This window comes from Chelonoidis abingdonii, chromosome 7 (assembly GCF_003597395.2).
Source record: "Chelonoidis abingdonii isolate Lonesome George chromosome 7, CheloAbing_2.0, whole genome shotgun sequence".
In the NCBI taxonomy this organism is placed as follows: Eukaryota; Metazoa; Chordata; order Testudines; family Testudinidae; genus Chelonoidis; species Chelonoidis abingdonii.
This window is the reverse complement of record NC_133775.1, coordinates 6,244,168-6,266,053: the sequence shown is the minus strand read 5'-3', so window position 1 is coordinate 6,266,053 and position 21,886 is coordinate 6,244,168. Positions and strand designations below refer to the sequence as shown.

The 21,886-nt window shown below is 40.3% G+C and overlaps 1 protein-coding gene across 3 annotated transcripts in view; it reads left to right on the top strand.

Moving 5' to 3' along the window:
* MKNK1 (MAPK interacting serine/threonine kinase 1) overlaps positions 1-21,348 on the top strand; it is a 34,835-nt gene extending 13,487 nt beyond the window's left edge. The window contains exons 4-14 of one of the 3 annotated variants that reach the window (XM_032805012.2): positions 875-976; positions 1,859-1,956; positions 3,903-3,982; positions 5,210-5,283; positions 8,905-9,009; positions 13,549-13,604; positions 13,747-13,842; positions 16,289-16,483; positions 16,961-17,125; positions 17,860-17,903; positions 19,249-21,348. In XM_032805012.2, coding sequence (XP_032660903.1) covers positions 875-976; positions 1,859-1,956; positions 3,903-3,982; positions 5,210-5,283; positions 8,905-9,009; positions 13,549-13,604; positions 13,747-13,842; positions 16,289-16,483; positions 16,961-17,125; positions 17,860-17,903; positions 19,249-19,480 — 1,247 coding nt within the window. In that variant the 3' untranslated portion in view covers positions 19,481-21,348. Of the gene's footprint in view, positions 1-836; positions 977-1,858; positions 1,957-3,902; positions 3,983-5,209; positions 5,284-8,904; positions 9,010-13,548; positions 13,605-13,746; positions 13,843-16,288; positions 16,484-16,960; positions 17,126-17,859; positions 17,904-19,248 lie in introns of all 3 variants that reach the window. The other 2 variants (XM_032805014.2, XM_032805015.2) reach the window with 2 other exon arrangements.
* The last annotated feature ends 538 nt before the right edge of the window (positions 21,349-21,886 follow it).

Here is a 21,886-nt window from a genome sequence, read left to right as displayed (position 1 = left end):
GAGAGTGAGTGAGGTTATTGAATCCAAACAAGGGCACAATAAGAAGGTAACGAGGACTAGACACTGATAGGGATAAAATCCACAGTTACGTAACATGAGAACAAAATATATAAAGGGTATGAACACGTGTGTTTCAGGGCATAAGCAAACCATTGATCTGTGTTTAGAAAGAAACATCTCCTATGGACAGGTTATTGTGTAATGGTTGGTTATGGCTTGCCATTTCTGGGAAGCATGTCCACTCTCAGAGCTGGTGAATGAGCTGAAATGGAACAGTAGGCTGATTTGGTATGCTAATTGTCTTGTTTACACATTTAGTCTACGTTCCTCCATTTTCCCCAGCAATCTGAGAATCTGTGCCTTCCTGTTCCTTGACTCTCCCAATTGCTGCTATGGGAACCCCTTTTATTTTTGAATAGAAGGACTTGGAAAAAGTATAAAAAATGTTGTAGCTCTCTGCGATCACCTGTGTACTTGCACTGAATCCTGCTAATCCCCAGGATCTTTGTTAGGTGATGGTAGCATGCAGGTGGCTCTTGTAGCAGTCTGAGCAGTGCTGCTCGCAGGGCTGACTTTGTATACACCGTGGTAGCAGGAATAGGAGCTACTTTCACAGTAGATGCATGATAATTGCTTGTATTTCTGCCTTGTATTTCTCTCCTGCTTATCAAACTAGCACTACTTTGTGTGTGTGTTTAATTAGCATCCAAATTCTTTTTTGCTTTCTTCTGATTTTGGTGGAGAGAGTTCCGCCTATAATGATGAAGAAAAGCAGTGAACATTTAGGATAGTTTAAGAGCACACATGTAATCCATGTTGATTTCCTCCTAACATAGGGTAGGTTTGTTTAAGCTGCCTTTGTTCTGCCACACAGAGATGGTGAGCAGTCAGCCTCTCACCATAGTAGATAACGGCAAAAAGAAAAAGAAAAAAAGGAGGACCAGAGCCACAGACCATCTCCCAGGGAAGTTTGAAGGTTGGTGTCAATTTGCAGTATCTCTGATCTATAATGTCTGTGTCTTCTTGGCCCCTTTCAATTTTTGAAGCAAAATAATTGCTGTTCAGCAGTGCAGTGAAAATTAACACTGCTTCATCTTTTATTTCTTCAACACTTGTTTTCTTCAGTGCCTTTATTCCTTATAGTGAGCTCTTTGTCTTTGTATTTCCATTGTAAATTTGTTTTTAGAATAGGCAAGGTGCAGAACATCTAAACAAATGTTTGGTTTTTTAGAATATTTGCATACAAACTGCATGTACCTGCAAACGTAAACCATTTTAGAACAGCTCAATGTAACTGAACTGATCAATAAAAAAAAAAAATAACCCTGCGGAAAATAGCACTGAGTGAAAACCAAAAACTCGAGGTAGTTACTCTAAATATCACTTTAGCTTTAATATTTAAACTTCAGGAGGTATTTATTCTATAGATTTCTAAACCTAGAGCATTTTCTGATTAAAAAATGATGAAACATTTTCCTCTTTGAAAACTGAGGGATGATTTTCTAATCTTTGAATCCCTAATTAGGTAAGATATTGAGAACAGGAAAAGTAATTAATTGAGATTCCAGCATTCATTGAGTTAGAAACACTTTCTAATATTAATAGGATTGCAGTTTCACTCCTACAAGGAAATCCATTCCTGTATTGTTTGGCGATCAGAACAGATAAAAATTGAAGTGTAAGTAAAGCTGATGCATCTCAGTGAAAATGCTGCATAAATGCAACTTCCCCAGTTTATTACCAAGGGAGTTCTCATAGTTGCCGTCGTATTAAGGCTGTTCATCAGAACAGTAGCGTGTCTTTACAATTCACCAAAATACTTCTGCTAATGTTTGCTTTGTGCTGATTTTTCTGGCAGACTTGTACAAGCTGACTGCTGAGCTCCTTGGTGAGGGAGCATATGCCAAGGTTCAAGGTGCTGTTAGTCTGCAAAATGGGCAAGAATATGCAGTAAAAGTAAGTATAGGATCCAAGGAAGGAGTGTTTTCATTTGTGTCTGCATGTCTTATTCCTCATACTGACTCAGTGTTAGAGTACCTGCAATAATTGAGTAAGGAATATGGAGGGCTCCTTATTTTGAAAAAAAACAAAACAAAACCCAAAACGGTCCTTTTTGGTGATAAGTAGCATTGAGAGACATTCTGTACCATGCCCTCTGGAATGAACTGAAATATTTTAGCAGTGGACAGAGTTCACACAAAATAATATACCATATAATGGTTAGACTTCCCTGTCTTTACTTTTCTATCCTATTTTCAATGGAATTCTAACAGCTGGTGTTTTAATTTATAAAAGCGGAGGCAAAAAGTCCATCAGAAGCATTTTTCTTCAACTTGTTTGAATAGCTTGCCTTCTGCCACGTTGCTCCTATCTTTCTGATTGGCGAGTAGTCCAAGGTGGCCTATTAAATAGCTATGAGCTTTTGACAGAGCAGCTCAGGTAGTTGCACCCACTAACCACTATAGCAGGGGTCGGCAGCCTTTCAGAAGTGCTGTGCCAAGTCTTCATTTATTCACTCTAATTTAAGGTTTCATTTGCCAGTAATACATTTTAACATTTTTAGGTGGTCTCTTTCTATAAGTCTATAATATAGAACTAAACTATTGTTGTATGGAAAGTAAATAAGGTTTTGAAAATGCTTCATTTAAAATTAAATTAAAATGCAGAGCTCCCCGGACCGGTGGCCAGGACCCAGGCAGTGTGAGTGCAACTGAAAATCAGCTTGCGTGCTGCCTTCGGCACTCGTGCCATAGGTTGCCTACCCTTGCATTATAGTTACGTTTACTGCTGTTTCCCATTCAAAGTGTAGGAAGTACCTTGGTAAAGGTAAACACAGTGATGCAGCAAACTCTTTAATGGCACCAATTTTGGAATTATAGAGTATTTGTGACCAGCTTTTAAAAAGAAACATTTTGTGCCTGTAGTTTTGAGGCAACGATTAATTGCAAGTGTAAATAATAATATCTAGACATCTATCTCACTACCTGATTGTCTAAACACTATATCACTTGTGACACAATACTGGAGAGACAAAAATGGAAGCTGTTTTGAAGCCTCTTTAAAAATCTGGCCCTATAGATACTGAAAGCCTTTTATCATTTGATTTGTTGAGGTTAAAAACTGAGACTAGAGCATTAACAATTTTATAAATAAACTACATTAAGGTACATACCTCTCCGGTAATATTGGCTTCTGAGCTTTCCTTTGTTATGGGTGAATTTTGTGCTTGTGAAAGTGAGAAACTATAATATTGGATATATAGCCCGTGATAGAACCTGTAGCTGCTTCACAGGCTTCCAGCCCACACATCTATCATTTAATTGCAACTTTTTTGTAACACCCTTGCGTTTCCAGTCCTCACCCTTTTGTTTTTTCCCCTGAGCAGTGCCTGAAGTGCAGAATTGTATTGCAGCTTCCTGGTATTGACAAAGATTTGCTCAACCTGTGAACGCATCACAGTTGGCGAAGTTATTGAATTAACTAACCAACTCTCATCTTGCAGTGCAGTCAAAACTGTGTCATTAGATGCCTGTAATAACCAGTCCTTCTTTTTTGATTGCTAGATTTGAGTCATGCCATAAAATTTTTCTTGTAAAAACTCTAAAGGATTTCCTTTTGTGGCCACGTAAATTTAAAATGTGGTAATTGGGTTTTGAATGTCCCTTTTTCTCCTCTTTTCCAGTTCTTAGATTGCCATCATTACTATAGTATCTGCATGCCTTCCAGTGCTGCATTAAGTGCTGTGACTAACGCCTTCACATGTGAAACTAGACAAGCCGTGGATGTTTCTCTGGGACAAGGCATGACTGGAATTTGAACCCAGGACCTCTGAACCCAAAGCCACAACTGTACATGTGGGCCACAGAGCCATTTTTAAATATAAATTCCAATTCTTTTAACAGATAATTGAGAAAAACACCGGACACAGTCGAAGTCGTGTTTTTCGAGAAGTAGAAACATTGTATCAGTGTCAGGGTAACAAGTAAGTATTGCTTATTTTCGTCTTTAGAAGGTGTCTCTCAGAACTGGTGGTGCAGGAAGAGACAGAAGTGCATTTTTCTCCTTCAAATCAATTTTAATTTAGCCTTAATGTTTTGGGTGTGTAACTCACATACCTACTATATTTTATTTGAAAGTTTAAGAAAATATTGGGGGAAAAAAATGAAATTTTAAAACTTATTGGCAGCCAGATCAGCATGGAGGTAATATGCTTGAATGTTAAATGGATTTCATTTCAATAATTTTTTTTAAAAGTCCCATATTTGTCTGAAAAGACCTTAGATACCATTATCTCAGTATTGCAGCGTTCCTTATTATTTATTTGTTCTGCAGCAGGATTACAGCTCCACTGTGGCAGGCTTTGTACAAACACATTTAACCATGGAAATACTGTAGGGATGGAAATAATGTTGAGTTATCAAAGGCAATTGAAAGAATGACCACCTCATTACGCTTCATTTTCATACTGCCTGGTGTTACAACTGCTTTTGTAAGGCCATTTCTAAAACAACTGGTAGAACTTACTAGATTCTTTGAGGGATGTATCGTTTTATCTCCATTTCTGGTACGCACCTAACAATTCATGGGCATCCAGTATGTAAGTGATTAAAAAATGAAACTTTAATGACAACGTGCAAAGTATGAATTTCATATTTACTTAAATGCAGATTGACCTTGTATGTTGTAATTCTTAAGGCAACAAGCGATGTTTATACTTTCTGCCGCAATGAACACAGCCTAGCTAAGCAACGCTTAGTTGTGACCTGTTGGTTATCACACTGAGCCCAAAGTCTACCGGACAGATGTTGCTGTCTCCTTCAAACAGTGTTAAGTTCCGCTCTGACTTATAGGGAAGAAGAATGGCGAGTAATTATTTTTGTTCTTGCCTTCAGGACAGACATGCTATTCCAAATTGTTAACTGCCAACTATAACAGCTCATTTTTCTCTGTTACCATTCAGCTGTTCTCTTTTTAGAACCCTGCCTAGTAGACTGCTTTATTTTTTCAGTTATGTGAAATTTAAGTAGTGGAATCTGACCTGTGTAAGGCGAACCTACAATTTTTTTTAATCCCACAGACTACAAAAATAACCGATTTCCCAGTTAGTATTGTCATTTTTTGGTTACTTCTAGCACTTCATACTTTTAGCATATAAAGAAATATTTAACACACTTTTTCAATTGTTTGCTTGTTTTATTTTCTCTTTAAGGAACATTTTGGAGTTAATAGAATTTTTTGAAGATGACACAAGGTATTACCTTGTCTTTGAGAAATTGCGAGGAGGTACTGTACATCATATTTGTGAATTTTTATTAAGAGTTAGCTTTATCTGTCATTGTTTCAGTGTTTAAAGAGATCTCTTTTTAAAACAGGATGAAGGATTTATTTTAAATGCATGATAAGGTGCATATTGATGTAGCTGATCATACATTTACAAATCTTCTTTATAGTTAAATAATGAAATGTTCAACTTTGTTAGGCTGGAAGATTTGGAGTATAATTATCAAGTCAAATAGTATCAATAGAGAAAGGGGGAAAATGGGATGAAACTTCAGAAATGTTTTGCATGATCTTAGCAGATACAGACACCTCCGGATGTCACATTGTCACGCTGTCACATTATCACAGCACTCTCTGTGGCAGCATTTTACCTCCTAATTATATGATGTAGATGTTCAATCACTTATTTCTGGAAAGCTATGGGGAGCTGTTGCAAATAATACCTTGCTTCTGGCTTATGATACTCAGTTGTAACAGCTTCCTTATGAGTCTTTTGAGGGCTCGTCCATTAAGCGTGCTTGGCCACTGGTTTTCAGCAACATGGAAACTGATGGGTTAGTAAGGAAGGTGTCCTAACCACCTCGCAAGGGAGTGGGCTTTTTGCCATTGCTAGTCAGGCAAAAGTGGTGCTTGACAGGAGACAGTGCTAGGAGTATCGGTGTTCATCCATGGTTTTTCTTTAGCAAAACACTAGGTACAAATTTTCTTTTGAAACATCAGTAGTAACGGCATATTTCAAAAAGTAACTTGCTTCTCTTGTCTTTTTAAAATGCTGGCTGTTAACCATCCCCAAACTCTTTGATGTTGAATTGTGTCTTTTGCAGGAATTGCAGTCTTCCCATATGAGTTTAGTTAAATAAGGCTTATCTCAAATAGAAGCTGGGAACAGTCTTACATTAAGTTCATGGTTTGAAAGTATGAGTCCCCTTTCTGTCTGCCTCCCTCCTTCCATGCTTTTCCCAAATAACTTGTAACCCATTTTATCAGAGTGTAATAAAGAGGCTATGTGTATAGGTCTGTATCAGTTGGGTTTATGGGGGTGTACTTACAAGTTATAAGAGGGTCTCTCTCCTTCAGCCCACCTCCCCAGCTGATGTCGGTGTCTATGTGTAAGTTTTATCTCTGTGTATTGAAACTAGTACCATTGAAACACACCTGAAATAGGGTGAATTAGGGGTGAAGCTCTAATTCCCTATGCCTGACATGCAACACTACATATACTCCATCAGATACTGGTTTTGTCCTCAGCAGTGTGTCTGGCACTTCTGACTATAATCTGGTTTACGTGCAAGGTTGTATTCAGCTCTCGCATCACTTTGCAAATATATTTGTATGGGACTCCATTGCCTGAGCTATGTGTCTGTGCAGTTAGCTAGAGGGTTGCATAACTTGCACTTTCCCATTGCAGTCATGCCTTACTATGACCGGGTAGTTGGTTAAACAGACCCTCAACTATCACTAAGCTCTTTGCCCGAGAGCTTTTAAACAAAATGTCTAAATTGCTTATGTTTAAATCTAGGTGTGTTTTTGCCTAATTTACATAATAAACCCACTTGAATGTGGAACAAGATTGAATTTAGAGCATATATTCATTCTTTCGTTCATTCCAGAGCATCCTAAAGGTCTTCTCTCTCCATTCCCCAAAGTCCCTTTTGAACAAATGATACAGTATACATAACAAATTTTATCAGTGATGATACTGATGACACAAAAATGGGGAAATTGTAAAAATGAAGAGGACAGGTCACTGATACGGAATAACCTAGATCTCTTGGTAAACTGCGCGCAAGCAAACAGATATGCGTTTTAGTATGTCTAAGTGTAAATGTATACATGTAAGAACAAAATATGGAGGCCATACTTACGGGTGGGGGACTCTATCCACCACAACCCCCAAATCTTTTTCAGGGTCACTAATCAGCTGCGCATGAACTCCTAGTGTGACTCAGTGGCCAAAACAGCTAATGCAATCCTAGGAAGACTAAATGGGAATCTCGCAAAGGAGTAGAAAGGTTATTTTTATGTCTGTTTTTGGCACTAGTGTGGGTTTTAGTATAAACTAATACTATGCAAAAGTGGCAACAGCTGCCTAATGGATACATATGGGGGAACATCACCCTCCACGTAGTACAGCATGTGAGATTTCCTTCCTGGGCATCTACCAATTTAAAATAATAGGACTGAAGTAGCTCAGTGTATAAACATCCACTACCTTAAGGATTTCATATCAACAGGCAGCAATTCGTCCTTGGTCTTCACTACCTGACCTTTCTGGTAAATATAACAATCGTGCTGAGTGCGTGGGGGGGGAAAAGAAAAGGAGTTTAGTGCCATTTAGAGTGGTAGGAGTCTAGTGGGCAACATTAACTGTAAGCTTTGAAAGATTTTATGTTGGAGGAAAATCTGCACCTATTTGCAGAAAAGTCTTTATCCTGTATTAAAGGGACACTGATATGTCTGAAAGTTGATCTACGTTCACTAGTGTTGTGTCTGAATGGAATCCTGAACAAGACCTAGCACAGAGCGGGACATTCTGCCCAAATATGTCAGCATCTCGCCTTGACTTTAGTGGAAGTTTTAAAGCACATCTAAAAGAAGAGGTTGGGGTTTTGTTTTTGGCACGGAGGGACAAAAGTGTCTTTAGATTCTACAGCAATTTATTCATCAGTCAAGCAAAGGTTACACAAAATTAGATGACATCCAGGTCATTCTGTGCCACAGCAGATATAGTCCCACTGTGCTGTAGCAAACATTCAGCAGCAACCCAGATGCTAGGCCGTGGTTAGCTCCATTTTTGAAATTCCCTACCAGGCCAGTGCTATTTTACACACACAGAATATTTGCATATCTGCAGTAATACCCACCTTCTACCAAATCAGGGTCTTTTGTGCACTTTCAGTTCATTATAACATGCTAGATTTTCACTCTTGCAAAACTGTACAGGGCTGGCTCCAGGCACCAGCACAGCAAGCAGGTGCTTGGGGCAGCCAAAGGAAAGGGGCTGCATGTCTGACTCTTTGGTGGCAATTCAGCAGCAGGTCCCTCAGTCCCTCTTGGAGGGAAGGATGTGCTGCCGAATTGCTGCCAAAGAATGAAGTGGTGGCTGTAGAGCTGCAGTCGATCGCGGTGTTTTTGTTTGTTTGTTTGTTTGTGTGTTTGTTTTTTGCCACTTGCGGCAGGAAAAACGCTGGAGCCAGCCCTGACTGTGTATCAGGTATGCCTTCTTGTATCCTTTTTCTGTCATTCTGTGTTTTTGTCCAAATGTGCAAGTTACCAGCAAGCTAATCCGAAGAATAAAAAGACATAAAGGATTCTAAAGTTTCTATTCCTGGTTACATTGACATGTTTTCCATAAAAATATAAACTAATACCGAATGAAACAAAACCCATGTAACATGTTAATTGAGCAAGCGTGAAATCCTATTCTAATTATGAATAGTCTTCTAAATTTTAGCATTGTTCACACTGGGATCAGACCTGTGCTAGTTACAAAGAGGTTGCAGCTAACACAACTCCAATCCCAATATATGCAGGGCCTTTGGTGTTTGATACTGGCAGTATTTGCATTCAGTAGTTCTGCTTCAAATAGTCTTCTCTTCTTCTGTTGGTCTGTCACTTTCACAGGTTCGATCCTAGCCCACATACAAAAGCGAAAGCACTTTAATGAACGGGAAGCCAGCAGGGTGGTAAGAGACATTGCGTCTGCTCTGGATTTTCTGCATACAAAAGGTAAAAAAACCCAGAATCCTTCTATGTGCTCCTAATTGAGGTTCTACATGCCAGACAAATTACAAAATTTAATCCATAAATATTCAGAACTAAGCATTAATTTTGCTAACCTTCCAGTCGTGTCAAATTTCCTTTATCTTCCCAAATATTTTCTAGTAAGAGTTGTGTTTAAGTGGATATCTCCTGTTGCAAGATTTAAATCACCAGGCAGGGAGAGTTAATATTGAAAGTTAGGTCTGTTTTTGTTTGGTGCTTAAACCAGCATGTGATGGCTATTGGAACAGAACTATTTTTACTTTTTGCAGTCTCCTTTCAGTCTTACCTGGATTCTTTTCACAGTATTTATTGAGAATAGCTCTGTTCAGTTACAGCAGCTTATTCTACTTTAAGATCTTTTCTCCAGCCTAAAGGCTCCAACCATGCTAGTAGCTGCAGGCAAGCGAATCCTCATGCCTGGCTGAAGATGAACTGATTTCAATAGAACTTTGTGCAAGAGCAAAAATATGTGCACGTCTTTTTGTGGAAAATAATCTCACTGCAGAATTTGTTCCCTGTCCTTTTTACAATTGTGGGTGGATTCTTAAGCTCTAAGTCTAAATATGTTGTATGTGTTTTGCACAGCTTTAATATATTGACGCAGAACTCCATGGGCACAATTAAAACAGTTACCATTTGGCTGTTTGGTGGTCTTATCTGAATTAAGTTACTTAGTTTATTGACACCTGGTCTCATCACTGCACTGTCAGAGTGTCTGAATTAGATTGCATGTAACCAGACATTAAATCTCTGTCTGCAATGGACAGTATAAAGGTATTTACTCCTTGCCCTTGTTCCACCCAACAAATCAGGATTGCAAATGTTCTATAGGTTTAGGATTCTGTCCGTCAAGATATTGAGCAGTCTGGTCCCAGTTCAGCAAAGCACTTAAGCATGTGCTTATCTTTAAGTCCCAGAGGTATTCATGTGCTTAAGTCTTTTGTTGGAGTGGGGCCATAGTGCTCAGCACCTTGCTGGATTAAGCCCATAAAAGGTAAAGAATCTATATAATGAAATTCCAAGATTGTTACTCTGAAGCCTAAAATACACATCTGAGTCCGCATGAAGGGTTTGAAGCAGCTACACGCATGGTTGAAAGTTTTTGTTCAGAATTTCATCATGTTCAATCGTCAGTGAAATTTGTGGTGTGATGTCCAGTTAATAAGTTCTTAGCCATTTTTAGCTGTCTATACACATGACTTTAGAAATTGTACTTGGACAACAGCATGGGCTTTCGGCTACTAATGTAATGTTAAGCAATTGAGGAACAAATAAAATGGCAGACTTAAGGTATACAGAATATTGTATAGCTCTATGCACTTTAATACAGAAGTCAAATTGGGGGGTGGAATACAGAGAAGATCTTTAGCTAGGTAACCAGCTGATGGAACTGATTTATGGAGAAAGATGTTTTGCTAATCTTAATAGCTTGGCTATATGATGACTAAGGTGAGGCAACGATCTACAAGTGTAAATGCTGCGGGAGAGATTCTAATGAAGTGATGACAGTTTACAGCAGCTGAAGATCTGCCCCTTGTGTTGCGTGCTTTGAGAGTTATGGCTTAGAGTGATGGGTAAATTGAGCCACAGGAAGTTCAGGCAGAGTATCTAGGGAAAGTACAGAAATTGTTAAGGTTATAGTAAAAGCATATGTTAACCTATATATGGGTTACGGTCTTGTCCATGGTAGTGACTGTTCAAGACATACCACAGATGTCAGCATGTTGAGCTTTCCTCACATTTGCCCAGACGTGGAGAGGTGAGCGTGTCTAGAAAAAGTAGATGAATTTATTTAAAAAAAAAATGGTTTGCATTTAATATTGAGGCACTTAGTGTTGGGAAATGTCACTAGTAAAATCCAGGATGGCTTAGTTCCCCACTCAGCTCATTTCTTGCTCTGGTAATTACTGTCAATCATTAGCTTTCCTTTGGAAAGGGGAGACAAGGGAAGCTTTTGCAAAATGGCTTCATAAACAGTGACTCAACTTCTTGTTTGTCCTGGTTTGGATTTTGTCATTTGGTGAAGAACAGTACAGCATGAGCATTGTTGCAGAATCAACTGCAGTAATATCTCCTTTGATTTCCCATTTAGTTTATGGTTCTACTGTGTGGCATTAAAATAATTAGTAAGTGGCTCACACAATATTAAAGTAAACAGGAAATTAAAGCAGTGTTATCACACATCGTTTTGTCATGGTGCTAATGCTGCTAGTGACTTCTTAACTCAAATGTTCCTTATCAACAAGACAACTAATCTTCCAGTTAGTGATATTCTAAAACTTAAGGGAATGATAGTTTCCCGGAACACTCACATGGCACACTTGGGAAGAAACCCCATGGCTAGCTAACAAACCATTGTATAAATATTTAAAAGGCGGCTGCTTTCCTTCCAAGGCACTGTGGAGTAATTACAAAGTGAATTTGTTACATAATACACCCAAATATGCAAATGAGAATCTGCAACCCACAAAACCTTAATACACAGCAGGGAAATACGTTGTAGGAGGTGGGGACAAATAGAGGGACAAATATTGGGAGACTAGCTAGAAATCCCAGACATGTTATCTTAAGACAATCTTGATCACAACACTGTTCCACTCAGAAAGGCGGGTTGCACCATTATGAACACTTTGAAGAATCCTTTTGGTTAGAAATGTAACTATTTTTGTTGGTAAACTGCAGGAAATGGCTTAATGTCCTAAACTAATAGGCTTTGACTCTTCTCCTACGTGGTTATTTATAAAGCGCCCTTACTTTCTCATACTCCAAAATAGTAAATAGCATGTGTGTCAAAGCTTAGCAACTTTTGAAAAATTATATTGCTGAGACGGTCATTAAACTGCAGACAGGTTAGTTGTGCAGTTCAGTGATGTACTTCTGGCAGTTCATTTGCTATAACTACCCTTCTTAAGTTTAATGTTGGATTTAATTTTTGGTAACTGGCTGATCAGGTGCATGAAGTGCTTCAGTGCTGTAAAACCACCTTCATATGTTTTTTGTATGGATGGGTGTTTCAGGTGCCGCCTTAAGACTCAGTTGTTCTGTGGTGCCCTCAAGAAATCAGTTAACAATCAAATAAACTTCCAAATTATTCCCTTTTCTGGGTTTCTGGATGTCTCCAATAGCTGGGTTTTGGTATAACGGGGTCAGGACCTACCTCTTGTGGATGCCCCCTTTTCTCTGGCCTGCAAACACAGTTCTTTTCACGGTGACAGTGGGTAGGCACCCACCTCTGGTGGATGGCCCCTTTTTCCTCTCAGTTAGGTATGAGCCTGGTTTTCTTTTTTGGTCTTACATCAGGGCAGTACCTGCCTCTCACAAGCACTCCCCCGGCTGATGTTTCTCTTGGCAGGTCTTCAGCAACTTAGCCCTCCGGCCGAGCTGCATATGCTGTCCCCCCTTCCAGGGTATACAGTCCCAAGTTCTTGTTTCGGCCCTGGTATGGGGCCGTAGCTCTTAGGCTTCTTCCCAGAGGCACTGCCTTCTTCAGCCACCCAGTCGGTATCTGCAGCTGGTGGTGTTTCAGCAGGCCTCCCTGGGCTCAGTCTTCAACCAGACCAGCAGGGCCCATCTGGGTACCTCAGCCTGGCCAGGTTCTGTGCTCAGTCCCCCTGGGCTTCAGCCCACCCTCACTTACTTTCCACTGATCCTGCTGCTCCTCATGCCAGCCAGGCACCCTGGGCTTCAGCAAGCTTCCCTTGGCTTCAGTCCTTCTTCACTGAGCTGTCCATGGTACTGCTGCTGCCCTTTCAGCCAACCAGTCACCCAGGCCACGTGTACACTACGCGCGAAAATCGATTTTTAGATACGCAATTTCAGCTACGAGAATAGCGTAGCTGAAATCGAATATCTAAAATCGATTTACTTACTCGTCTTCACCACACGGGATCGATGTGCGCGGCTCGCCATGTCGATTCCGGAACTCCGTTTGTTTTGGTGGAGTTCCAGAATCGATCTAAGCGCGCTCTGGGATCGATATATCCCGTCCAGATCAGACGCGATATATCGATCCCCAAGCAATCGATTTTAACGCGCCGATACGGCGCGTAGTCTAGACGGGGTGCCAGTCTTCACTTCTTGAGCTCCACTCAGCAACTGAACTTCTCTGCTCTGCTTCTAGTCTTATACAGGGCCCTTCTCGTCCCCCAGTTGGTCATTCCCTCAGCCCCTCTGATTGGCTGCTAAACTATCATGCATGCACGTATGTGTAAATATTTTTTGGAGCTCATTGCTTTTAGTAAGCCACTTAGTGCGTTATTTTGGTGTGCACTGAGTAATTCCAAAGTGTTTCACAGCGGGACATGTACAGTGCCATCCAAATATACGCTGTTCATCATCTATTTACTGTCATTAAAGAACCTTAGGCTAGGTAGCTTTTTTTTTATCAGACCTAGACTCAGAATAGCCGGAAGAGGCCGCCTTGCAGTGAAGAAAGGTAGAATGAGATGAAAAAATTGAGGGAATCTAACGCACATTTTATCAGTGTCTTCTCATATGTTTTAGGCATTGCACATAGGGATCTGAAGCCTGAAAACATATTGTGTGAATCTCCAGAAAAGGTGCTCTTTTATTTTCTTAATACCTTTTTAAAGTTAAAATTTTCATGCCATGGGGACTGACACCTGTGTAATTATTTTGTTAGTTTCTGGGTTCCATAACCTCTTAACTTTTTTTTTTCTTCCCCCTTCTTCCCATTTTCAGGTGTCACCAGTGAAAATATGTGACTTTGACCTTGGTAGTGGAGTGAAACTCAACAGTGCATGTACTCCAATAACTACTCCTGAATTAACTACTCCAGTATGTAAACCACTATTTTCTGCTCCATTACTTATACTGTAAAGCAATCACTGAGACCACTAAAGGAAAGGTTATAAAGGGCTTACTGGAACTACTCTAAATATGGAGAGATCATACTAAACGAATTCCTTGTCTAGTGGCGCAGAGACTGTGGATTGCAGGTTTTCTCTATTTAAGGGGTAGGGGAGGGAACTCCATGTAAATGATTGAGAACCATCCAGTTATGTGCACAGCTACTAGCCTTTTGCAAACAAGAGATATTTGTTACATTTGCAAGTTGTCTCTTGTCTGAAATTAAATTGTAAACGTTTGGGGGTGAGGAGCCATGTTTGTGTTTGTACGGCAGTTTGCATGACGGATGTCTGATTTTTGACTGAAGTCTCTGGGCACTGTCCCCATACAAATAATAAATAGTAAATAGAACAAAAATCAGTGTTCAAAACACTAAAATGTGCCCATTGCAATTCCAATTATAATGAACTTCCAACTGGAGAGAAGCTGTGTTTGGGGAGAAAATCAAATCACCATAACTTAGCTCTGTTGCTTCTCTTTTTAAAAAAATAATCCTTCTTTAAATAGGAAAGGAATAAAGAAACACATCACAGTAGAAGATGCACCCTTTGAGCACAGGTCTAATAGCTAGGACTGTCCATCTCTTATACACTACCTCGGATTTTCCATCTGAGGAGGGAAAGGACAATAGTCACACCCATTACATAAGAACGGCTATACTGGGTCAGACCAAAGGTCCATCCAGTCCAAGAGCTTGTCTACCGACAGTGGCCAATGCCAGGTGCCCCAGAGGGAGTGAACCTAACAGGTAATGATCAAGTGATCTCTCTCCTGCCATCCATCTCTACTCTCTAACAAACAGAGGCTGGGGACACCATTCCTTACCCAGCCTGGATGAACATGCTATGAACATTCTGTGTCTTTCATTGTTTAACAGATGAAATATAGTTAGCATATGCAAAGGATATTTCTTGGGCAGCTGCAAAAACAGTTTAGGTGGTTTTCGGTCCACAAAAGGTTTGTTTCCTCAGTCCTGAGGGGATGCAATACAAAAATAAAAGGATGGGAAAAGTGCCCTGGTGGTCCGTCTGCTACTGATTGTGAAGGAATTGTTTCAGCTTTTGATTCTGTTTGATTGCACATGTTTCTGCAAGCAGCGTTTTCACATGATTTATCCTTCTCAGATGCCATCACGAATCTTGCTGCGCCATCCAAAAGCTAGCAGTGTCGTTAGCCAATGATAGCAGTAACATACTGTGTGCATAAGTTGGTGCTTGTGTGCAGTCTATGAGACTTTGTGATTCACAGCCAGGAAGACAACTTGAATCATAATTTTGAGGATTCTCCAAAACATCTGACTAAAAGCTAGTGATCCTCTTAAGCCAACCAGCTTCTTTTGCATTGTATATTCTAAAATATTTGTTGTGTGTATTAAACACTCTAGCTTGACAGAGATCAATCTCAGAACTTTTACAGTTTTGTGTATTTATTTCTCTGGTAGTTCTGACTGTTGCCCGGCAACTGGTATAGTAGCTGATTATTTAGCTATTTGTCTGCTTTTTTGCTGGTCACTAAGTGGTGTGAAATCTGTCATTACTAAAATTCCCCTTCCTCATTTGTTTTTTGAATAAGGAGGCTTTTGAGTAGCTTTTATTTTTATGGGTATAGATTGGCTTTAGAATGGATTTTCAGTACATATTTATACAATATTATTCAGTATGTTTCCCAATATTTGGAATTCGTAGCTGAGCCGCGGAGGACTGAGCAATTAAATTGTGTGCAGAAGACTGAATTTCAAGCTACATTACTGCTTTTCCGCTGTCTGCGTAGTTGAAACACAAATTGCTACATAAACCCAGACAATTTATTTTTGGGAGTCCAATGAAAGGATAATTTAACAGTGGAGCAGGAGTTAATTTTTTAAATTTTTTATAGAAGACAGTCCCCTTGTATTGCTAGATTTTTTTTGTCACAAAGGCAATTAGTTAGATATGCATTACATTTTGAAAAACCATAAACACTAAACAAGCTTTTTTCAAAAATTTTCAAGTGCTCTGTGTTCCTCTTACCCCTGCACATCTAGAAAAACCTAGAGCTGGATATCTCGCTTAGCATTTTGCATGGTCAGAGAACTTTCTAAACATTAAGCCTCTCCGCAGCCCCATTTCATTCTTGAGGGATGCAAAAGCCAAATAGTTCTGACTTAACAAAGCTACATTGCCCCTGTCGGAGCCATGATTAAAATTCAGTACTCCTTGACTCCCAGTCCCATCTTTAGACCACTTCTTACAATCACCTGGCATTACTCTTAAGTAGTTCATCAAAGATGACAATCTTATCCAGTTTCATGGTCCCCCTTTTTGCATGTTGTATTGGTTGCATTGATCGTTCATCACCACTCCCATTGAAAATGAATTTGAATTCTGTTTACTAGTGTGGTTCCGCGGAATACATGGCACCAGAGGTGGTTGAAGTCTTCACAGAGGAGGCCACATTCTACGACAAGCGCTGTGATCTGTGGAGTCTGGGTGTGATTTTGTATATCATGCTCAGTGGCTATCCCCCTTTTGTGGGGAACTGTGGCACAGACTGTGGCTGGGACAGGGGAGAAGTCTGCAGAGTCTGTCAGGTGACTGCATAATCTGAGATGTTTGGGAAAGATTTGTATAACCATGTGAACTTTACAGAGCTGGCTGGCACATGAGATTGGGCTGCAAAGCAAGCTGCTCTGGGTTTTTCCTATAACCCAACTAGTAATCCTCTGAGATAATAAACTTTAATTCATAAGTAGGGAGGGTGAGGTAGAAATGTGAGTTATGGATGCTAATATGCTGAGTGACCCTCTTAAATTTGCAGTCTGAGAGTTGGCAACCCCTCTTCCTATCATGGGCTAGGAGACTTGTATCTTGGAGTTTGGGCCTCTGGTTACGTTGTCACTAGCTGGGTTTAACATAAACTACCAAAGCCCTCCAGCTAAGAGTGAGAAGTTGGGACCTGCGGTTTTGAAGGGTATAGTGTTTTTTGGGTTTGGAACATTGTAAAGGGCGGGAACAAAACCTTTTCTCTTGTAGTTAATATTTAGTGTAAATGAATATTCTTTTGGCAGAATAAGCTCTTTGAGAGTATCCAGGAAGGCAAGTATGAGTTTCCAGACAAGGACTGGTCTCATATATCCAATGATGCCAAAGATCTCATCTCAAAGTTGCTAGTTCGTGATGCCAAAGCAAGACTTGGTGCTGCTCAGGTTCTTCAGCATGTATGGCTGCAAGGGGTAAGTATCCTTTTAAAGCATTGCAGATTGGCTTCTCCTGAGTCAGACAGCAAGCCATCTTCTTCAGGCGTGGCCACTGCCCATATCTGTATTGGTGTGTGCCTCATTTAATCAGGTAAATAAAATCCAATGGTTTTATTCCTCCAGCTGCTGTATGCACCATGGATGTGTGATATTAATAGGAATCTATCTAGGTGCTAATGTAAGGCACTCTTTTTGCTCCCCAGCATTACTGGCCTGTGCATTGAAATTGCTTTCCCTGTGGCTGCCAGGCACTGGACTGGAGAAATTATTTTGGGGACATACGATCTCTAATACAGTGATTAAGAATCCTGGTAAATTCTAGGTGAGGGCTTTGAGGACCCTTAATATTTTGCATGATCTTGTATGTTAGTTTCCAGTTCAGAGCATGTACATCATATTTGTACTCGATACAAATATAGCTTGTTTTGCTCTTGTAGTCATACTATATTTAGAGCTTCTCAGTTATTAAACTGCCTTAAAGTTGCGCAATTATTGAATTCCCTATGGGATCTCTTTTAAAGACTGGAGTTGAGATGTGTTGAGTCCTGTTAATGTCTTTGGAAAACAGAAAATCTATCATTAAATATGAAGTGTTTTGGTTCTAACAATGGAGGGTGGGCAGAGACTAGATTTCAGTTGGAAAATCTTGGGCAGCACAAATGCAAGTACAGTAAGGAAATTTACCTAACTTTGTAATTAAAATTTTATAGCAGGCTCCTGAAAGGGGATTACCCACGCCACAAGTTCTTCAAAGGTAACCGTCCTTGTTAAGAATCTGTTGCTTTAGTTGAGAATAACATAACAAGACAGGCACTGGACTGGAACCCTCAGGGCAAGAGGCAACAAAGTAGAACAAAGCTAACATGGACCTGCACAGTAGAAGCAGAACTGAAAGCTGTCCAAACGCCATGGGAAGAAGCCCAGAGTGCAGCAGGAGACCACCAAAAATAGAAGGCAGTGGTGAAGGCCCTGTGTTCCACATGGAATAAAAAGGCATGAGAGCAAGAGACATTTAGTTGAGATGACGCTTACTGACTAAAGTCATCTCACCACCTGGATTATGGGGGAGAGCGTTAGGGTAACAACTTGGGAGCACTGCTTTAGGGAAAGCACACTTATTTTGCACATATAGTTGCTATAATTTTTTTGTTGTGGTAATGCTTGGGATTGTTTTAATCTAATCTTGATTAGTTGTGAGAGAGGCAATAAAGAGCATTCCTCTGTGTTGAGATGCTTGGAGGGATTTGAAGGGCGAGATGGTACGTGTGGGGCACAGGAGGAAAGATGTGTAGGCGCACCTTGTCTAAGGAAGCTGTGTTTCAGTGATGGGTGAACGATTGCTGCACACACACGGTCTGATCCTTCTCCCATTGAAGTCAGTGGGAATTATGCCATTAATTCAAGAGGGAGTAAGATCAGGCCTCAGAGACAGAGTTTTGATGAAAAATGCTGAGCGACGGGCCCTGTGACAAGGGTTTTGCAAGTCTGAACACCCAGGTCCTATTCCTAGCTCTTCCACTGAATCACTGTGTGTCTTTGGGTGAGTCACTTAACTTCTTGGGGCTCATTCCCCTCTGTAACAAGAGCATTGTACTTACCTCACTGAGGTTTATGTACAGTCTCTAGTTATAGAGAGTCTGGAGTCATAATAGCAGCAGGATTAACTTATTTCTGAATTGCTTTCTAAGTCTGTCTTACTTCTATGGCCCCCATTATTTTAGTATCAGTACACTTCACAATCTTCTAATGTATTTCTCTGCACAATACCCCTGTCAGAGGGGAAACTCTTATCCACATTTTACAGAAGAGATACGAGGTACAGAGAGACTGTGACTCGCCCAAGGTATCACAAAGTCAGTGAGAGAAAAGGGACTTGAACCCAGGTTTCTGGAGTCCCAGACTTGTGCCCAAACCATGGATCCTGATCCACATTATAATGTGAATCACTAGTCATACTAACAAGTACAAGTATGAAAACAAAACCTGAAAGTGTCTTGCTTGCTAAACAAATATTTTCTTAAGAAGTCTTGACAGGTGCATAGTTGGGTCCTGTGGTTTCTGTGCGCACATTGTGTAACCTGATTTTCCTTTTCCTGCAGAAGGAACAGTAGCACGAAAGACCTGACACTTTTTGCAGCAGAGGCCATTGCCCTTAACCGTCAGCTGTCACAGCACGAGAATGAGCTGGGCAAAGAGCAAGAGAACATCGCTCAGGCCATGTGTTCCATGAAGCTTTCTCCCCCATCCAAATCCCGCTTAGCCAAACGCAGAGCAATGACCCAAGCTACCAAAAATGGTGACTTCCAACCAGTCACCCATGCAGGCCTTTGACATGCTGACCCTGCTGTAAGTTCTAATGGGATTGGTCAGCTTTACTTCATGTATTTTAAAGTCTAATAGACATCAAGGTTTAATGACTTAGTAGGAAGCTCATTTATAAAGGGACTTGTACCTTTAAATGGATACATTTTGTAGGAATGTTTTTGCTTGACGGATTTGGTTGATTAGGACAATTTAATCGAAATTCTTTTTAAACTAAAGAAAGCAGGGTTGCTGCTTTGTTACCAGAGATTATAAACCACTAAGCTTTCCTTGTTTTCTCTTAAAAGAGCCCACTTTAAAATGTAGACTTGAGAACATTTGGAAAAGTTCTTCTCTTGCTTTGCATGTCAGAGCACAAAGACTTTCTAACCCCAACTCAACCACCCTTGTGTAGGAAGCCATGGTGCTGCTCCTTTGGGGCCTCTTGGTGCTGCTCCTTTCATCAACTGGAGCTGCTGCTAATGACCTACTCCGTACACTTCTTTCAACCCACCAAAAGGCCGTGAGTGCCCCTTGTCCTTCACACCTACTGACTCAGGAAGTGCAGAGGATTCTTAAGGCTGGATCCTGCAATTTGATGAGCACTCTCCACTCCCATTGGCTTCAGTTGGAGTTAAGCACATCCTGCAAGATGCTGAGAATGCTCAAGCATGTAACTGGCTCAGGGCCTTGGAAATGAACCAAATGCCTGGAAGTAGATTTTCATCTTTTGAGGAGGTGGTTTAGGCAAGCCTGTGGACCCAGAACACTGTTTTATTTCTATACCAGACACCTCTTTATATTCTCATAACTAGAATGTACTCAGACTTACCTCTGTTTTAATACATTAAATTTTCTTGCCAGTTACATTCTTAAATCTGAATCTGATACAATAGTCTTTGCAGAGAAACTTTAAACAAATGTATGTTACACTAAGGATAATGATGTAGGGAATCTTTGCCTCATGAGGAGCATGTCCCTAATTACTTTTTCCTGTGTTATCCTGACTGTATTTGTTGATGTACGAGGGTGAATGCACAGGTTCCAATCAAGTATTATTTTGGTGAGAAATCTGAGCTGTTCCAGCCAGTGGGAAGATACAGTGTATGAGGGGGGAGGGGGCATGGTCAGGCACTTGCAGCAGTCAAACCAGGTGGGTGAGGTTAGATCAGAATGATTTTGTTACTGCATCGTTACATTATGCAGACTGAGCCAAGGTAGTTCAAGAGCTATCGTGGAAGTGCATTGGCCCAAATTTTCAAAAGTCACTAGCAATTTCAAGTTTTCAACTTGAGGTACCTTAACCACGCTTAGTTTTCAGAAAGCGCTCAGCACCCACGCTGCAAAAGTTGGCCCCTTTAAGTTTCTCAGCCTGGGCACCCAAAAGTGCTAGTCATTTTTGAAAATTTACACTAATGTGTCGTGGCAGGTGAAAAATATGCCTTCAAATTTCAGGATTAATCATCCCAAACAGCTAGAGAATGAACACAGGAAACCAATCCAGCAAACCAGTGGAAATGGAGAATTCTGAACTATAGCAGATTTCATCACCCAGTCTGTCAGAGAGTTTCACATTTGCCTTTGAGAAGTGTGTGTGTGTGTGTGTGTATTTTTATATATAAAAATATTTTTATACAACATGCTGTATTGGTGACTAATAAGAAAATGTTATACTTTATTTAAACTATTTTATATATTGTCAGTGGTAAAGATTGTGAATTGTGCTTAGCCTTGTTTTTTTAAAATATGTTAAGTTATAGATTTAATACATTCCATCATTTACTATGTATTTCTGGTCTGATTTTGGAGACTGAAAACTCAGGAAACTATTTGCTTACCCCTCCCTGTGACACTCTTGTTAACTTGTGTACTGAAAATTAAACTTAATTTACCTTCTATATTGTCTTATTTCTTTATCCATCTCTGGTGTTGTAATAATCTCTCATGGTAAAACTAATCTCTAGATTTTTATGGCCAGTCTGACCTCCTGAGTAACTCGGGTAATAAATTTCACCTAGTGATCTCCTGTGTCAAGCCCAATACCTCTGCAGATGCTACTATCCAGTGGAGGTAGAAGGAGCCACATTGTCAAGGTGAGGGAAGGCCAGTTGAGCAGAGGCCATGGCATCTCCATGGATCTTGGAAGATCTGCTGGCTTACTGGCCCATTCTCCCTGCTCATTCTGTAGGGAACACTAGGAAATGAAGCATACCATGCACATATTTACACACAAACATACAATGAGGAATTGCCTATTTGAAAATCAGAGCTGCTGCTGCCCGTAGGTCCTGCTGGGAGGGCTGGAGGAGAGATGCTTCGGTATCTCTTAAGGTAGCATCTGGCTCTTGTAATGTAAGTCATACTGTTATTTTGATTTTAAAATGTGGTCACATTGTTTGATGTAAAGGCTTGCACCCTTACAATTGATGCAGACCA